This window comes from Schistocerca nitens, chromosome 1, assembly GCF_023898315.1.
Source record: "Schistocerca nitens isolate TAMUIC-IGC-003100 chromosome 1, iqSchNite1.1, whole genome shotgun sequence".
In the NCBI taxonomy this organism is placed as follows: domain Eukaryota; kingdom Metazoa; phylum Arthropoda; class Insecta; order Orthoptera; family Acrididae; genus Schistocerca; species Schistocerca nitens.
In genome coordinates, this window is record NC_064614.1 from 1,098,879,750 (window position 1) to 1,098,897,528 (window position 17,779).

At 44.1% G+C, this 17,779-nt stretch overlaps 1 protein-coding gene across 1 annotated transcript in view; it reads left to right on the top strand.

Moving 5' to 3' along the window:
* The window catches only part of LOC126198740 (maltase 2-like), a 118,178-nt gene that overhangs the window by 87,406 nt on the left and 12,993 nt on the right, over window positions 1-17,779 (top strand). The window contains exons 7-9 of the mRNA XM_049935288.1: window positions 4,336-4,647; window positions 10,505-10,650; window positions 16,543-16,686. Of these exons, the coding sequence (XP_049791245.1) occupies window positions 4,336-4,647; window positions 10,505-10,650; window positions 16,543-16,686 (602 nt within the window). The remainder of the gene's footprint in view (window positions 1-4,335; window positions 4,648-10,504; window positions 10,651-16,542; window positions 16,687-17,779) is intronic.

Sequence of the window (17,779 nt, forward strand, 5' to 3'; positions counted from 1 at the left end):
CTTGATACAGTACTGAAGGTGAAGAACTTTTAAGCAGCATTGTCGCTGGAGACCAAAAATGGACGACTCATGTCATGCCAGAACGGAAATAACAATACATGAATTGGAGGTATTATATACCACAAAGGAAAAGAAGTTCAGGCAAACAGTTTCATCTTGAAACATCATGTGTCTTGGGGTAGCCAGATGGTACTGTTTTTGGATTCTTTGCTGCAGGCTAACACACTTCTGAGACAATGGCAGATCTGCGTCGAGTAAGTCAATGCATAATGTGTGACAATCTCAATAAAGGGATAAGACCTCATTGCTACACATAGCTGGAAATAGGTGGACACTCTCAGTATAGCTCTGATCTAGTGCACAGTGTTTACCACTTGATTCCTGCATTTCGAAAAGAAAACGGAAAAGAGAAAAAATATTTAGATGGACAGCACAGGAGAAAGAGGACGATGCGAAGACAGTTGCTAGCTGTGAATGGAAAATCAGGAGACAGAATTTTATGGGAACAGAATTTGAAAGTCGGTTTTTCGTTATGATAAATCCCTTAAATTGGGTGGTACTTTTGTTAAACTTTAGATTAACTTACATATCAAAATGCACTTGTTTTAGTGTAGTTAAAAAAAGAGCCTCGTGAAAGTTCGGGAGCTCCATTACTTTAACTTTCAACGGGAGGTGGCGATAAAAGATGTTGAACACTGTCGAATATAACTCCAGTATCAGCAGCAGGGAAATGTTCCGCCAGTATAAAGTAAACCAGACAAACCCGCGGAAGATTTTCTACGACAACTATCTCTATCTGTATCACTTACGATGCATACGGGTTTTGTTACCTTTATGGCGACGGTTTGGTCACCGGTTCGTCGCTCGAGCCAATACGGTTTTGGCGTTTCTGTCATCAGTCCTATTCATACATGACACTACCAGTACCAGGGGCGATGTCTACAGCATTCACAACAGTGAGCCCTCATGAGAATATGTTGGCAGCTAGCCATCAGTAATGGTTCAGTCCCCGTGGTATGTTGGCAGTTAGCCGTCAGTACTGGTTCATTCTCGTAGTGTGGTCTCGAATTATTGGCCGACCACCGCGTGGGACCAGTCATCCTTCAACAACGCCACGCAGGTGAGACATGTCGGTACTTCCTGCAGGTAACCCTGCCTACCCTGCTGGAAGATGTGTCTCTGACGGGACAAAGGGTAATGTGGCTACAGTATTATGGTGCTCCAGCGCAGTACCCTCTTGAGCATAAAGCTAAAATTCTAGTACAGATCGAACATTCCCTCTTGTCTGGTGTTTTCTCATGTGTGCTCTCCATCATTGAAACATACGCTCTCAAAGATTTTTATCTCCACCTTCAAGTAGGTGTATCTGCCTTGAAATGTAATTCTAGAAAGATGTTCAAATTAGTTTCTTCGCTTCTTATTGTCCCATGGATCATTTACTGCAGTTTGTCCTCATTTAGCAAAATCACCAAGAGGAAGCAGTATATACGTACAAGGTAACTCTGGGTTTTGTGCAACCCGCAACGCCTTCAAAAGCCACACACAAGATTTTCATACTCTCTCTCGCTCGCTACGCAAAAACTGTTAGTCCTGCGGAAAAAATTAGTGGGACATTTTTGTAGGAAGTTTAATGTAGTTAAAATCTGTACTGGGATACGTTCTCGCTGGAGCCAACGGTTTTAGTTCTTGAAGGTCACTTTGAAAAGTCCCCTTAGAAAAATTATGAATGACTGTGCTGGTAAAAGTCTACGTTATTTGATTTTCAAACAGCTGAGCAAAACTGAACGTACTCAGATATTTCTCTCTTTACTTATTCTGATCATCACTAAACTGACACACAATATTTTTAGCGCAACGCAGTCTGACTTTAAATAATCACTACAAAAGAATAACCCTGACTAACAATAACCTATACCGTTCATGAATCACTTACCTCACAAAAATCTTCGTCCTTGAACTACTGCAATACAGCGAGCGCCAATACTGCCAGCTAAATAAAAGATTCTGACTACTGAAGGCACTAACTATGGATAAGCATAGTTAGCAAATGAAAGATTTTGATAGAGAACAAACAATGTACTGGGTGATCAAAAAGTCAGCATAAATTTGAAAACTGAATAAATCACGGAATAATGTAGGTAGAGACGTACAAATTGACACACATGCTTGGAATGACATGGGGTTTTATTAGAACCAAAAAAATACAAAAGTTCAAAAAATGTCCGACAGATGGCGCTTCATCTGATCAGAATAGCAATAATTACCGTAACAAAGTAAGACAAAGCAAAGATGATGTTCTTTACAGGAAATGCTCAATATGTCCACCATTCCTCAACAATAGCTGTAGTCAAGGAATAATGTTGTGAACAGCACTGTAAAGCATGTCCAGAGTTATGGTGAGGCATTAGCGTCGGATGTTGTCTTTCACCATCCCTAGAGATGTCGGTGGATCACGATACACTTGCGACTTCAGGTAACCCCAAAGCCAATAATCACACGGACTGAGGTCTGGGGACCTGGGAGGCCAAGCATGACGAAAGTGGAGGCTGAGCACACGATCATCACCAAACTATGCGCGCAAGAGATCCTTCACGCGTCTAGCAATATGGGGTGGAGCGGCATCCTGCATATTGGTTCTAATAAAACCCCATGTCATTCCAAGCATATGTGTCAATTTTTACCTCTCTATCTTCAGTATTCCGTGGTTTATTAAGTTTTCAAATTTATACTGACTTTTAGATCACCCGGTATTCACCTTAACAGTGTTCAAAAGTCATCATATATATAACATCCATCTTTACAAATTTCCTTTTTCTGGCGAACACATGTCCAGATCGTCCGCTTCTAGCAACCTCTCAAAACTCTGACGTCTCTCTCTCCACATCCACCACTGCTGGCGGCTCACCTCCAACTGCCCAACGCTACGCGCTGTTCACATCCAACTGCCCAACACTCTAATAGCGAATATTCCAGCAATGAGTCCAACCAGCCACAGACTCCACGCAGCACGGTCAGTGATTCTCATACAGAGCGCACGTGGCGTTACCAACATAAAAACCTAAACAGTCTACTTACAACTTTTGTACATTTTTCTTGAATAATTCGAAAATTATGGCCTTAAGCAAAAAATTATTGCACTAAAAGATTTAATTACATTAAATTTCCTACAAACAGGATGTATTCATTTTCTTTGTAGGACTAATAGTTTGCACGAGCGGCCGAGAGAAGCGAAAGTACATAGGCATAGCAGATTGCATAAAACCCAGTGGTAGAGGCAGCTGAATCAGACTGTACGAGGTGTGGCTAGAAAAAAACCGGACTAGTACTGGTGAAACAATAAAACGAATGCAATAAGGCTGAAAGTCGCGTGGCCTGTCACGTGACTCTCGCTCCGCCTACTGCTCGAGTTTCATCTGCCTCCTGCACTCAGTCTGCCCGTGGCGTCTGTTTTAAGTAGTTGACGTTTTGTCTGTGCGTCGGAAAATGTTGAGTATACAGAAAGAACAGCGTGTTAACATCAAATTTTGTTTCAAACTAGGAAAATCTGCAAGTGAAACGTTTGTAATGTTACAAGAAGTGTACGGCGATGATTGTTTATCGCGAACACAAGTGTTTGAGTGGTTTAAACGATTTAAAGATGACCGCGAAGACACCAGTGATGACACTCGTACTAGCAGACCATTGTCAGCAAAAACTGATGCAAACATTGAAAAAATCGGTAAACTTGTTCGACACTTTCCTTGTCAACTCCTGTTAACTCAGACACTGCTCTGATTGTTAAACGGCGATCTTGTCGAACAAGTTTACCGATTTTTTCAATGTTTGCATCAGTTTTTGCTGACAATGGTCTGCCAGTGCGAGTGTCATCACTGGTGTCTTCGCGGCCATCTTTAAATCGTTTAAACCACTCAAACACTTGTGTTCGCGATAAACAATCATCGCCGTACACTTGTTGTAACATTACAAACGTTTCACTTGCAGATTTTCCTAGTTTGAAACAAAATTTGATGTTAACACGCTGGTCTTTCTGTACACTCAACATTTTCCGACGCACAGACAAAACGTCAACTACTTAAAACAGACGCCACGGGCAGACTGAGTGCAGGAGGCAGATGAAACTCGAGCAGTAGGCGGAGCGAGAGTCACGTGACAGGCCACGCGACTTTCAGCCTTATTGCATTCGTTTTATTGTTTCACCAGTACTAGTCCAATTTTTTTCTAGCCACACCTCGTATAAGGTCATTCATTTGTTTCTAACAGCCTGTACCGCTCTAAAGAGTAAGTTCAGTGAGGGAAAGGAACGACGTTGTGTGAGCTGAACCGTGTGGTCCACAGCTGGGCAACCACGACCAGCCCCGCGTGGGAACCCGCCTGGGCGTGGCGCGCAAGGACCTGTTCAACATGATCTCGCTGCTGCTGCCGGGCACGGCCATCACCTTCATGGGGGAGGAGATCGGCATGGAGAACACGCACGTCTCCTGGGAGGACACGGTCGACCCCTGGGCGCTCAACGCGGGGCCCGACCTCTACGAGTCCGTCACCAGGGACCCGGAGCGCACGCCCTTCCAGTGGAACACCAGCGCCAACGCAGGCTTCACCGACGAGGGCGTGAAGCCCTGGCTGCCCGTTAACGAGAACTACCTGCAGGTCAGTGCTCTGCTTTCCCACCTCGCTTTCACAGCCATTTTTCCCCTTGCTCAGTAACAAATATCCAAGTTAGGATATCTGTATCTGCCCAAATGACGACAATAGCATCACAAGGAAACTTTTCAAAACTCCCTGACGTTACTAAAATTCGTACTATGGCAAGCACCCAGCAGGATACAGAATTCACTTCTCAAACCTTCAGTCACTGAGCGAGATGCCACAACAGGTATGTCAGTAAGTTCGTATCTGAGACGGTGCCTGTTCATAAACAATACGTCAAATCTGCTGGTTCTGAGGATCAAATACCACTACACGCACCAAGTGCCGATTTACTGCAGGTCTTCCTGTATTTAGCTACAATTTCCTTGCGTTGCAACTTCTGGGTATGCAACAGCATCGACCACGAAAAGCCTCACGGAAATTATGGGGTTATCCACTAGGTCATTTATATATACTCTAAAAATTAGTGCTCCTATAACACTCTCACGAGATCCGCACGAAGTTAGTTTTACGCCTCAAGATTTCTGTCTGCTGACAATGACACCCTGTGTTTTGCTAGCTGGAAACTCACTGTGACCGACCGGTTCTAGGCGCTTCAGTATGGAATCGCGCTGCTGCTACGGTTGCAGGTTCGAATCCTGCCTCGGGCATGGATGTGTGTGAAGTCCTTAGGTTAGTTAGGTTTAAGTAGTTCTAACACTAGAGGACTCAGATGTTAAGCCCCATAGCGCTTAGAGCCATTTTTGTAGTTAGAAACTCTTCGATCCAATCGCACGAATGATCTGATATTTCGTACACTTATATTTTGTTCATTAGGCGGCAATGTTGAACTGTATCGAACGCCTTTCGGAAGCCAAGGAACACGGCCTCAGTCGGGCACTGATATCTACTGCTTTCTGATGGACGAACAGAGCGATCTGGTTTCACACGATCGTTATTTTTGGAATGCTGTTGATTCCTACAGAGGAAACTTTCGTTGTCCAGAAATATCATAAATTATATGACAGACAGATGTCAGAGATATAGGCCTGTAGTTTTGTGCGTCTGTTCGATGACCCTGTTTGAAAATTACGGTTAATCATCTTGGCATCTGGGTTAACAGATTTAAGAAACACAGGAAACCTAAATATGGATGGTTGGACAGAGAATAATCTCCGAAATGTCCGAGAAAAGCACACACATGTAATGGATCGTAAATTGGTCGGGGAGGACCAGTATGTTGGTCAGCTCGTCAAATCGATATTACTCATTTTGATATTTGGTTGTGTGGTCACTTGAAATCGTTGATGTTTGTGGGCTTCGCTTGTGATGGACTAAGAATATGGGGATGCGTCATCAGTGCGTACTAGCGAATCTCTGATCAACCTGAAGTTTGACTGACAGTGTGTGGTTTCCTAAGAAGTCAGAGAGAAGCATTCCTTACTATGAATGGACTCCAAATTGGGCAACTCTTTTAGCGATGACTCGCAAGTCCAGCTAGCAGATTACATTAGAAGCTCTGCTGTTTCACAGTAACAGAATAATGTGTTCTGATAGTTTTACTCGTTTGTTTACAGCGTTCTGTACGTCGTCCGTAATAGCAAAGGCATTGCCGTGGAAGATATGTGTTTCGCAGTAGTGAACATGAACATTAGTTCATAGTTCTTAAGGTTTACATTTTAGGACCTTTTCATTTTCTTGATCCATACCAGATGTGGCAAAATATTGAAAACTATACTTTTTTTAACATCTGTATATACAGGCGGCATGAAGGTAGTAGCAGAAAGATATACGAACCGAAATGTTATATAGAACGTGTACAGAAACCAGACAGCAATTATAAGAGTCATGGGACATTAAAGGGGAGCGGAGGTTGAGAGGGGAGCGAGACAGGGTTTTAACCTGTCCTTGATGTTGTTCAATCTGTGAATCAAACAAGCAGTGAAGGAAACCAGAGAAAAATTTAGAGAAGGAATTAAAGTTCAGGGAGAATAAATAAAAACTTTGAGTTTTGCCAATGACATTACGATTCTGTCAGAGACAGCAAAGGACAATGGAATGGACAATGTCTTGAAAGAAGGATGTAAGATAAAGATTAACAAAAGCAAATTAATCGTAATGGGATATAGTCGAATTAAGCCCGGGGTTGCTAAAGGAATTAGACTAGGGAACGAGAGTGTGAAGTTGTAATAAATTTAGCTAATTAAGAAACAGAATAACTGATGATGGCTGAATTAGACGGGATATAAAATGTATATTGGCAATGGCAAGGAAAGAGTTTCATGAGAAGACAAATTCGTTAATTTAGAATATAGTTTCGAGTGTTAGGAAGTCTTTTCTGAAAATCTATGTAGGCTTGTATCGAAGTCAAACGTGGACGATAAACTGTTCGGGCAACTTGAGAACTGAAGCTTTTGAAATATTGTACTGCAGGAGACTGCTGATGATTGTATGGTTAGGTCATGTAACCAATGGGGAAAAATGTGTGTGAATTTCTAAGGGACCAAACTGCTGAGGTCATCGGTCCCTAGACTTACACACTAATTAAACTAATTTAAGCTAACTTATGCTAAGAACAACACACACACTTCAGTCGCTAAGCTGGTCGTAGGCTGTGTTCCAGAAATGAACAGCGTAGAGATAGAAGTGATGACACTTCCTGCAGGACCTGACCATCATTTTGCAGGATAATGCTCAAGCTCATACAGTGCAAGCTGTTACTGATTTGTTTAGCTGATGGGGCTGTTAAGTGCTATACCACCTACTGCACACCCCTGACTTAAGCCCTCGTAAGTTCAACGCGATTTCTAAACCGAAGGAAACACTTCACGGCATTCGCTTCAGAACTGCTACAAATTCGTCGGGCAATAGACCGCATCGCTCGAACTGTCAACACAACTGGCACTGCTAAGAGTACCCTACGACTTCCACATCCCTGGCATCGGGTTGTACACAATGCTGGTGACTACCGTGAAGGTTAGTAAAACTTTGAAACCCGTATCTACTTTGTACGAGCTGTAAATAAAAAGTTGCCATTATTAAAGTTCCAACCCTCGTATTTAGTATCTCCCTCTCACTGCCACTATCTTTATATGCCTCTCTCCCACTGTCTCCTTTTACTCCCACTCGCAATTTCTCCTGTCTGTCCCCATCTATTTCTCTTGCTGTTCCTTACCACTGTCTCGTACTCTGCCACTTTCTGTATCCCTCTGTCCCAATGCGATTGCCTCTGTGCTATTCTTTTTCTCTCCTCGTTGCCACTCTTTCATTCTTTCTTTCTTATAGTCTGAGGTTATAGTCTGAGGATACCGCCGTCTCCTTTCCACACGTGTCCTTGGAGATGATTTTGACCCCTAGAATGGGAAACTTTAGCACTTGGGTGTAGTGGATGAGGGAAACTGGGCAAATTTTTTCGTGTTAAAATCCACCCCTAAGCCTCTGTAGAGGTTCCAATCGTCTCTCTCTTTCATTTCCACTGTCTCCTCTTTCTTTTGCTCCTACTGCTTCTTTCTCTGTTCATCTCTGTTTCCCTTTTACTGCCACTGTCTGCAGATGAGCATCACTGCCTCCTCTCTTTTTGGTTCCCACTGCTACTGTCTTTATCTATCTCTCTTTCTCTTTCACTACCACTTTCTCCATCTCACCATCACTGTCTCTTCTAGCTTTCTCTCCCATTAGCACTGTCTTCTCTCTCTTCTACCGCCAATGTGACCCTGATGCTCTCTTTCAACACAAAAAGGGCGAATATGTTCGCATGTCAAAATTTTTGGTGATTAAGGTGGAATGAGGATTCAGGCAACTGGTTCCCCACCTTTCTGTCAGTGTCTTTTAAGATGGAACATATTCACCCTTTTTTGTGCTCTGCGTGGAGCATTTTTCAGATGGTTCACTTGTTTTCCCTCTTACAACAGAGCGTGCTGCTTATATAAAACGAATTCTGTAGGTCAGTACAATTTTGACAGTGTACACACTTCGATGCTTTTACATCTTTTGACATATATAATCAAAAAACAAACGAGCTTAACATAAGGTTAACACAAAATCGTCTCCCATAAAATGCCGAAGATTTTAAGCTGCAGAACGCAAAAAAATCGCTATTTGATTTGCAAGTAGAAATAATTTCGTATGACATAATAATTTTTTGTAAGGTGCTTACCACAACACGTTGCACCGTTGAATAATTTCCAGGAAATTGGAAATTTGTGGTTCCTATGGGACCGAATCGCTGAGGTTATCGGTCCCTAGGCTTACACAGTACTGAATCTGACTTAAACTAACCTTCGCTAAGGACAACACACACACGCATACCCGATGGAGGACTCGAACCTCCGACGGGGGCAGCCGCGCGAACCGTGGCATGGCGCCCAAGACCACGCGGCTACCCCGCACGGCTAATTTCCAGGTCAAGACAGCCTGCACAGGAGTGCAGCGACCATTATACAGAGGGAGGGCTTCATGAAGTTTTATTGGTGAAAAAAAGTGATTATTAAAAATGTAGTCTGGTGACCTCTGGACCTATTTGATGACCCCAGAACCCTTTCCATGTGTTCAATACGTCACTTAAACCTACATTTACGTCTCATGTTATGTGCATATTTTATGTGCGTACGTACAATAACTTTGAACCTCTGGATCTAGGCAACGGACAGTGCTATAAAAAAGAGCTTCAATGTTCTTTAACGTTCCTCGAGAACTCGTCTTAAGAACGTATGATAAATTATAGAATTGTCCATTTCCACAATTGGTACTTCTGGTATCCAAAAATCATGTTTTTTCGCGATTTTCTCAGGAACCACTTATGAACAAACGGTGCTTTTGTAAGCCGCCTATGATTCACTCTATAGCACACCTAATGAGAAAGAACCAACCTATTTGCTATTTGTGACTGCGCTAGATGAAGTGTGTAATGTTTAAATTTTGACCAAGTACTGTAGGATGACCAGAATATCCCGTTCTTCCGATAGATATACAAATAGTCGCTAGGCCAATTACTATCCAAAACACTTGACCCTTTATCTCTGTGATCAATAGATCCCGCGATATGATCACCTGAAGAATCATACTGATACCGTGCGAGACACAGCGAAGTTCTCGGGATAGAGAATGCTAGTTAAAAAAATGTCTCTGAGCACTATGGGACGACTTCTGAGGTCAACAGTCCCCTAGAACTTAGAACTACTTAAACCTAACTAACCTAAGGACATCACTCACATCGATGCCCGAGGCAGGATTCGAACCTGCAACCGTAGCGGTAGCGCGGTTCCAGACCGTAGCGCCTAGAACCGCTCGGCGAGAATGCTGGTGATGTGCATCCGCAGACATGTAACACAACTGACTGATGCACGGAAATCACGTTTCCCAGCATTTTCTGTGATGGGCAGTTCTCCCGTTCATTAACAAGGATCAGTTCTGCGTCAGCCTTACAAATCTTTTCTTCGCTATTTTTATTTGGTACACCGTGCATTTCAAACTAGATCTTAGACATTAAACCCTATGTGGAAAGCAGAGGAACAGCTGTTTATTGGTTTTACGATTGCAGATGATTTCTAAACCCTTTGATTAATCCAAACTTAACGTCATCTAATAAATCCTCGTTTTCTTTCCTCTCTTCTATGAATCGTTCGTCTCAGCAACTTTTCAGTATTAGCTGTTAAGCTGATTAAGGAATAGTCTTCGCACTTATCTGCCCTTCATATCTTCGGGATTGAATGAATGGTAGTTTGGGAGCAGTCTAATGGCATATATCCACACTCGTAGATTCTACAAAGTAACTTGAATAGAAGTTTGGTTTCCACTTCCCGCAACGATTTTAAAAATTTCAAAGGAATGATCTGACTCACGTAGTCAGTAATGTACGAGACTGTGTACATGTTGGCAGGGCATCAACGTGGAGTCTGAGCTGGAGGCGGACCTGAGCCACCTCAAGGTCTACAGGAAGCTGGTGGACGCCCGAGGCTGGCGCGTCGCTCAGCGGGGGGCGCTCGACACCGCCATCATCTCAGAGTGGGTCTTCGCCTTCACCAGGTCAGTCAATAGTGTCTTCCTCTCACATTTTAGCTGCAATGGGGTCCACAGCCAAAACAAACTTTCTGAATTTTAACAGTCTGCTGCACTAGTTGTCATTTCCTGGAATAAAGTATCCTTTTATTTTCGATTCTCCTCCCCCGCAGTCTCAGTTGCGTAGCCATTCTCAAGTGTCTAGGTCCATTGCTTTTCCTGATATACAAGTAGTAACGGGTATAAGTGGAGATATTTTTGTATGTGGTACGTTAACATGTGCAAACATCCTTGTGTTGGTTGTTTACTCTCTGTCTCAAACAGTCTTCCCACAAACACGTCACGAACTTTATGACCTGACGTTTTCTGCATGGTCGTACCTGCACCACTAAGTAGGCTACGGCTGTCAGTATAGGGTAACATTTTTACGTTCGCACTTGAACACCTGTCATGTTGCCCAGGGCAAAATAAGCATTGAGGGCTTGATCTTGCCACACGTATCTGGAGTTATTAACCAACCTAAAAACATACAACTTGTAGTACCTATAATAAATAGTGTGCAAATGACGTAAACACGGATGTAATAATGTTAAATATAACGTCCTCAGTCACCACCAGAAATATTTGCACTTGTAAACTTTACACCCTGTGTAGCAATGATGCACTGTGTGATCAAAAGTATCAGGACACCTGGTTGAAAATGACTTACAAGTACGTGGCGCCCTCCATCGGAAATGCTGGAATTCAGTATGGTGTTGGATCACCCTTAGCCTTGATGACAGCTACTCTCGCAGGCATACGTTCAATCAGGCACTGGAAGGTTTCTTGGGGAATGGCAGCCCGTTCTTCACGGAGTGGTGCACTGAGGAGAGGTATCGATGTCGGTCGGTGAGGTCTGTCACGTGGTCGGCGTTCCAAAACATCCCAAACGTGTTCTATTGGATTCAGCTCAGAGCACTGTGCAGGCCAGTCAATTACAGGGATGTTATTGTCGTGTAACCACTCCGCCACAGGCCGTGCATTATGAACAGGTGCTCGATCGCATTGAAAGATGCAATCGCCATCCCCGAATTGCTCTGCAACAGTGGGAAGCAAGAAGGTTCTTAAAACATCAATGTAGGCCTGTGCTGTGATAGTGCTACTCAAAAGAACAAGGGGTGAAGTCCCCCCTCCCTCCATGAAAAACATGACCATACCTTAACACCACCGCCTCCAAATTTTACTGTTGGCGCTACACACGATGGCAGATGACGTTCACCAGGCATTCGCCACACCCGCACCCTGCCTTCGGATCGCCACATTGTGTACCGTGATTCGTCACTACAAACAACGTTTTTCCACTGTTCCGTCGTCCACTCTTTCCACTCCTTTCACTAAGCGAGTCGTCGTTTGGCGTTTACTGGCGTGATGTGTGGCTTATGAGCAGCCGCTCGACCATGGAATCCAATTTTTCTCACCTCCTGCCTAACTGTCACAGTACTTGAAGTGGATCCTGATGCAGTGTGGATTTCCTGTGTGATGGTCTAGGTAGATGTCTGCCTATTACACATTACGACCCACTTCAACTGTCGGCGGTCTGTGCCAGTCAACAGACGAGGTCGACCTATACGCTTTTGTGCTGTACGTGTCCCTTCACGTTTGCACTTCAGTATCACATCGGAAACTCCCGTAGACGCAAAATTTTACTTTCTTAAACTATTAGTGAAATAAACTTTGCCTGTCACCACTGTACAAATATTCCATCATGGGATTTGTTTTTGACAATGTTGATTCATTCAGGAAACCCCGCAACATTTTCAGTGAACACTGGACGGAAAATACAATACGCACTTCAACAGGGCTCCCTTAGAGCTCTGTACAGAAAGGTGTGCGCTATTTCAATAGCGTTGCAGGAGAACTCGAAAAAGTGACTGAAAAACCCCAAATATTAAACTTCAACTTGAAAGTTTTACTTGTAGAACACTGCCACATTCCTCGTATTCGATAAAGGAGCTGAAACTCGTCATGTAATGAGTTATTTGTTCGAACAATCCCTCAAAAGCTTTTTTCGTGTTTTATTAATTCTCTTGTCTATAAAACTTCTAATCAATATTCTGCAGAACAAAACTGACTCGTTCCGTACCCATGTTGCTTTGGTTCGCGTGGTACCGTGTACCGTGATAAATCACTCTGAGATATATACAAGATGTTACACAGTTAAAATAGAAAATTTAAAACAATGCTTTGTTGAAAGAATGAAAATTAAATGAAAATAAAAAGATTCCACATTTCTAAAGACAAGAGCCTCGTCGGGGAACTAGCTGATAGTGCTGGCTACCCTATCTTGCAAATTGTTTGTGTGTAGTCCTATTACGCTTCTTTGGAACACACCCGGCATTGCTTTCATTTTTGTTGAATACTTGCCATCCAGTGAACGAACTATTTCGAAAAGTTCATAGAAACAATCAAATATCTGTGAAGACTCCATTAGGGCGCTTTCTACACGTAATAAGTTTCAGTTTACATAATAGATACCCTAATCACACACTAAACGATAATATGGACCTGAAACATAAAAATTATCTGGAAAAATTTATTGATTTAATAGAAAAAGAAAAGGCATGAACAAAACACAGTAAACAAAAACAATAGACAACATTAAGATTGCACAGCTACATAATGCAAAATTGTCTCTGGCAAAAAATTTCCGACTACATACGATATAATTTACTTGTAAACATAATGCAGCAATGGCACGATCTGTCAAATTTCTATAGAAAGTAAATACGTGACCTATGTTAACAACGCAGTAAATAAAGGAATTATATTCCAATATCTTTTATGGATGTCACTCATCTAGAAGTAAGTATAATATAGTACAGGGTGAGCACAAAGTCTTGCTCTGATTATAACAATTTATTACAGAATAACCGTTTGACATAATAATTTACATTTGATGCCGTTACATAGGTTAGTGTTACTAGTTTTTTTTACGACCACTTACGTTAGTAAACCTCAACTTGTGCTCCCTTGGCAGCTTGGAGAATGTCGAGGCGGAATTCCAGTTACCACCAGGTGTTTCGTAACATGTGTTCTGTCACAGTACGCACAGCAGCTTGTATCCTAGCCTTCAGTTCGTCGACGTCAGCAACTGGTGTGATGAAGTCTCTGTCCTTGATACAGCCCCAGAAAAAAAAGTCATGGTGCGTAATGTCTGGAGAGGGGGGTAATGTCCGGATCGATGGATTGGAAGGAACGGTCCAACACCCTGGCCACCCCACTTTCCAGACAAATCGCCCCTGGATCTAGATCTGATGTCAACAGGAATACTTGAACATGGCACAAATGCCGATAGAAACTTCTCGTGTACCTATGTAAAAACAGCTAGAAATGTACTATTTGGAGCTAATCGCGAGAAAAATTGATGTCGCGGTGAGTGAAATGGCACGGATTGTTACCGGATGCTTGAGGCCAACCCCAGTGCACAAGATGTACTTAATCATGGGGATCGCACCGCGCAACATACGACGTGACATCGCTGCCGAAGCCGAAAAAACCAAGCAGGAAAAGGACATGCGTCACCCTTTATATGGACACCAGCCTGCTGACCGACGGCTTTGTTCGAGGAAGAGTTTCCTGTCACGTACCCGAGCCCTGGAAGGGTCGGCTCCAGAGAATCGTTTGAAAAGGTAGGAAATCGACCTGAGAAACCCCAATAAAGACGTAAAAGAAGAACTGGCGCCTGGTGGAGACCTACCATACACAGTCTGGAGAACCCTAAATCGTATGAGGGTAGAAGTTCCAAAATGCAAGACAAACCTGCAGCAATGGGGTTTCCTAAAAGAGAATGAGAACACTCTCTGTCTATGTGGTTCTGTCCAGTATCCTCAACACCTGCTTATCTGTGCATATTTAGACCAGCCCTGCACAATGAATGACTTATGGGAGGCAAATGACAAGGCCATTATTGGCTGCTGATTTTTGGAAGTCTGAAGTCTAGTTCCGGATACGGAAAGTAATTAAGTACACTCCTGGAAATGGAAAAAAGAACACATTGACACCGGTGTGTCAGACCCACCATACATGCTCCGGACACTGCGAGAGGGCTGTACAAGCAATGATCACACGCACGGCACAGCGGACACACCAGGAACCGCGGTGTTGGCCGTCGAATGGCGCTAGCTGCGCAGCATTTGTGCACCGCCGCCGTCAGTGTCAGCCAGTTTGCCGTGGCATACGGAGCTCCATCGCAGTCTTTAACACTGGTAGCATGCCGCGACAGCGTGGACGTGAACCGTATGTGCAGTTGACGGACTTTGAGTGAGGGCGTATAGTGGGCATGCGGGAGGCCGGGTGGACATACCGCCGAATTGCTCAACACATGGGGCGTGAGGTCTCCACAGTACATCGATGTTGTCGCCAGTGGTCGGCGGAAGGTGCACGTGCCCGTCGACCTGGGACCGGACCGCAGCGACGCACGGATGCACGCCAAGACCGTAGGATCCTACGCAGTGCCGTAGGGGACCGCACCGCCACTTCCCAGCAAATTAGGGACACTGTTGCTCCTGGGGTATCGGCGAGGACCATTCGCAACCGTCTCCATGAAGCTGGGCTACGGTCCCGCACACCGTTAGGCCGTCTTCCGCTCACGCCCCAACATCGTGCAGCCCGCCTCCAGTGGTGTCGCGACAGGCGTGAATGGAGGGACGAATGGAGACGTGTCGTCTTCAGCGATGAGAGTCGCTTCTGCCTTGGTGCCAATGATGGTCGTATGCGTGTTTGGCGCCGTGCAGGTGAGCGCCACAATCAGGACTGCATACGACCGAGACACTGAATAGTGCACGGTACATCCAAACCGTCATCGAACCCATCGTTCTACCATTCCTAGACCGGCAAGGGAACTTGCTGTTCCAACAGGACAATGCACGTCCGCATGTATCCCGTGCCACCCTACGTGCTCTAGAAGGTGTAAGTCAACTACCCTTGCCAGCAAGATCTCCGGATCTGTCCCCCATTGAGCATGTTTGGGACTGGATGAAGCGTCGTCTCACGCGGTCTGGACGTCCAGCACGAACGCTGGTCCAACTGAGGCGCCAGGTGGAAATGGCATGGCAAGCCGTTCCACAGGACTACATCCAGCATCTCTACGATCGTCTCCATGGGAGAATAGCAGCCTGCATTGCTGCGAAAGGTGGATATGCACTGTACTAGTGCCGACATTGTGCATGCTCTGTTGCCTGTGTCTATGTGCCTGTGGTTCTGTCAGTGTGATCATGTGATGTATCTGACCCCAGGAATGTGTCAATAAAGTTTCCCCTTCCTGGGACAATGAATTCACGGTGTTCTTATTTCAATTTCCAGGAGTGTATATAAGAGCAGCTAATTTTGTAAAAGTACAAAGATTATGTTAATTCTAAGCAGTAAAAAAAGGAGAAAAGAAACACCCTCCAAACAGACCTTGAAGGCCCAACGGTCCCAGCCAGCCGCCGTGTCATCCTCACTTAATAGGTGTCACTGGATGCGGATACGGAGGGCATGTGCTCAGCACACCGCTCTCCGGGCCGATGTCAGTTTCCGCGTCCGCTGCCGCTACTTGAGTAGCTCCTCAACTGACCTCACATGGGCTAAGTGCACCCCTCTTGCCAACATCACTCGGCAGACCTGAACGGTGACCCATCCAAGTACTAGCCAAGACCGACAGCGCCTAACTTGGGTGATCTGACGGGAACCGGTGTTACCACTGCGATAAGGCCGTCGGCACAACTGGTGTACAAAATGAATAAATAAAAATGAGGTAGAATTAGGTAGCCATCTGTCCTACAAAGATAAGTGGTCCGAATAACGCGGTAAAGTCTAATGTTTGATGAGCCGAAATTCGAGATTTCTGGGAGATGAAGATAATTTGTGGAGAGGTCTGTCAATTGTGTGATGTCTGCGCAGGACGCTGGACGGGGAACCGACGGTGGTGGTGGTGGGTAACCTGGGCACCGACGTGGAGACTGTGGACCTGTCGGCCACCTTCGCTGGTCTGCCTGAACAGCTGACTGTCCACGCCGCCAGCATCTCCTCCAGCACGCAGAGCGGGTAAGTGGCGTCAGGGCCTCTGTCTGAGGTTCAAGGCTCACTTCGGCCGTTGGCGAGGATTTATTGTGTTCTTATTGTGTAAACCTTTCAGAGACATAGAACATAAATTGAAAAATAATAAAAGCAGGAGCCAAGTTGAATGTGTCATATTTGCCATGGTCACACAAACAACAGCAGTTGGTCAGAAGATAGCAGTATACAACCACTCTAGCACGTTACAGTTTACTGACAGTCACGGATGGCGAGCATTCACTATCAAGTTCCGCAAAAAAATTAAGTATCTGACAGTGTTCAAATGATAGATTATAGAGGAAATTTGCTTACAAAATCTGTTTGGTAAAATATTTACAAATAATGATAAAGTCACTACTTTGTAACAGGTCCTACAAAGAATTACAGAAGTTTTCCAAAGAATTTATAGTATACTGTATTACATTGTACTAAATGATGCCTGAGACCAATGATGTCCGCCGCCGGTAGCTGAGTGGTCAGCGCAACAGACTGTCAATCATAAGGGACCGGGTTAGATTCCCGGGCGGGTCGGAGGTTTTCTCCGCTCAGGGACTGGGTGTTGTGTTGTCCTATTCATCATTATTTCATCCCCACTGACGCGCAAGTCGCCGAAATGGCGCCAATTCGAAAAACTTGCGAACGGTGTACCCGACGGAACGCCCTAGTCACACGACACTTACATTTTTTTTTAAGGGGCTCCGGAACGCCCTATACTTGCAATGTTAAATAACGCTTATAAATTACATCTTTCCTCACAAAGTATTTGAGGTAGGAAGTTGAACTTTTTACAGATTATTTATTGGAATATGGGCTACAACTTAACACAGGTATTTTACAAAATTTAAGTTCAGTTATTAAAGATGATTTTTTTTCAATTGTAATGAAAATTCACAACAATTTTTTGCAATTTTTTATTTATATATTAAAAAATATACAGTTTTTTGGAAAAAAGGCTGTCTTAAATTATGCAGAAGGTACTGTGTAACATTTACTGAAAGTTTGAAACAAATACGTTTGGAAGATCCTTAGAAAACATGTAATTAGTATGAGAAAATAAAAGTTTTGGGAATCGAGCGACAAA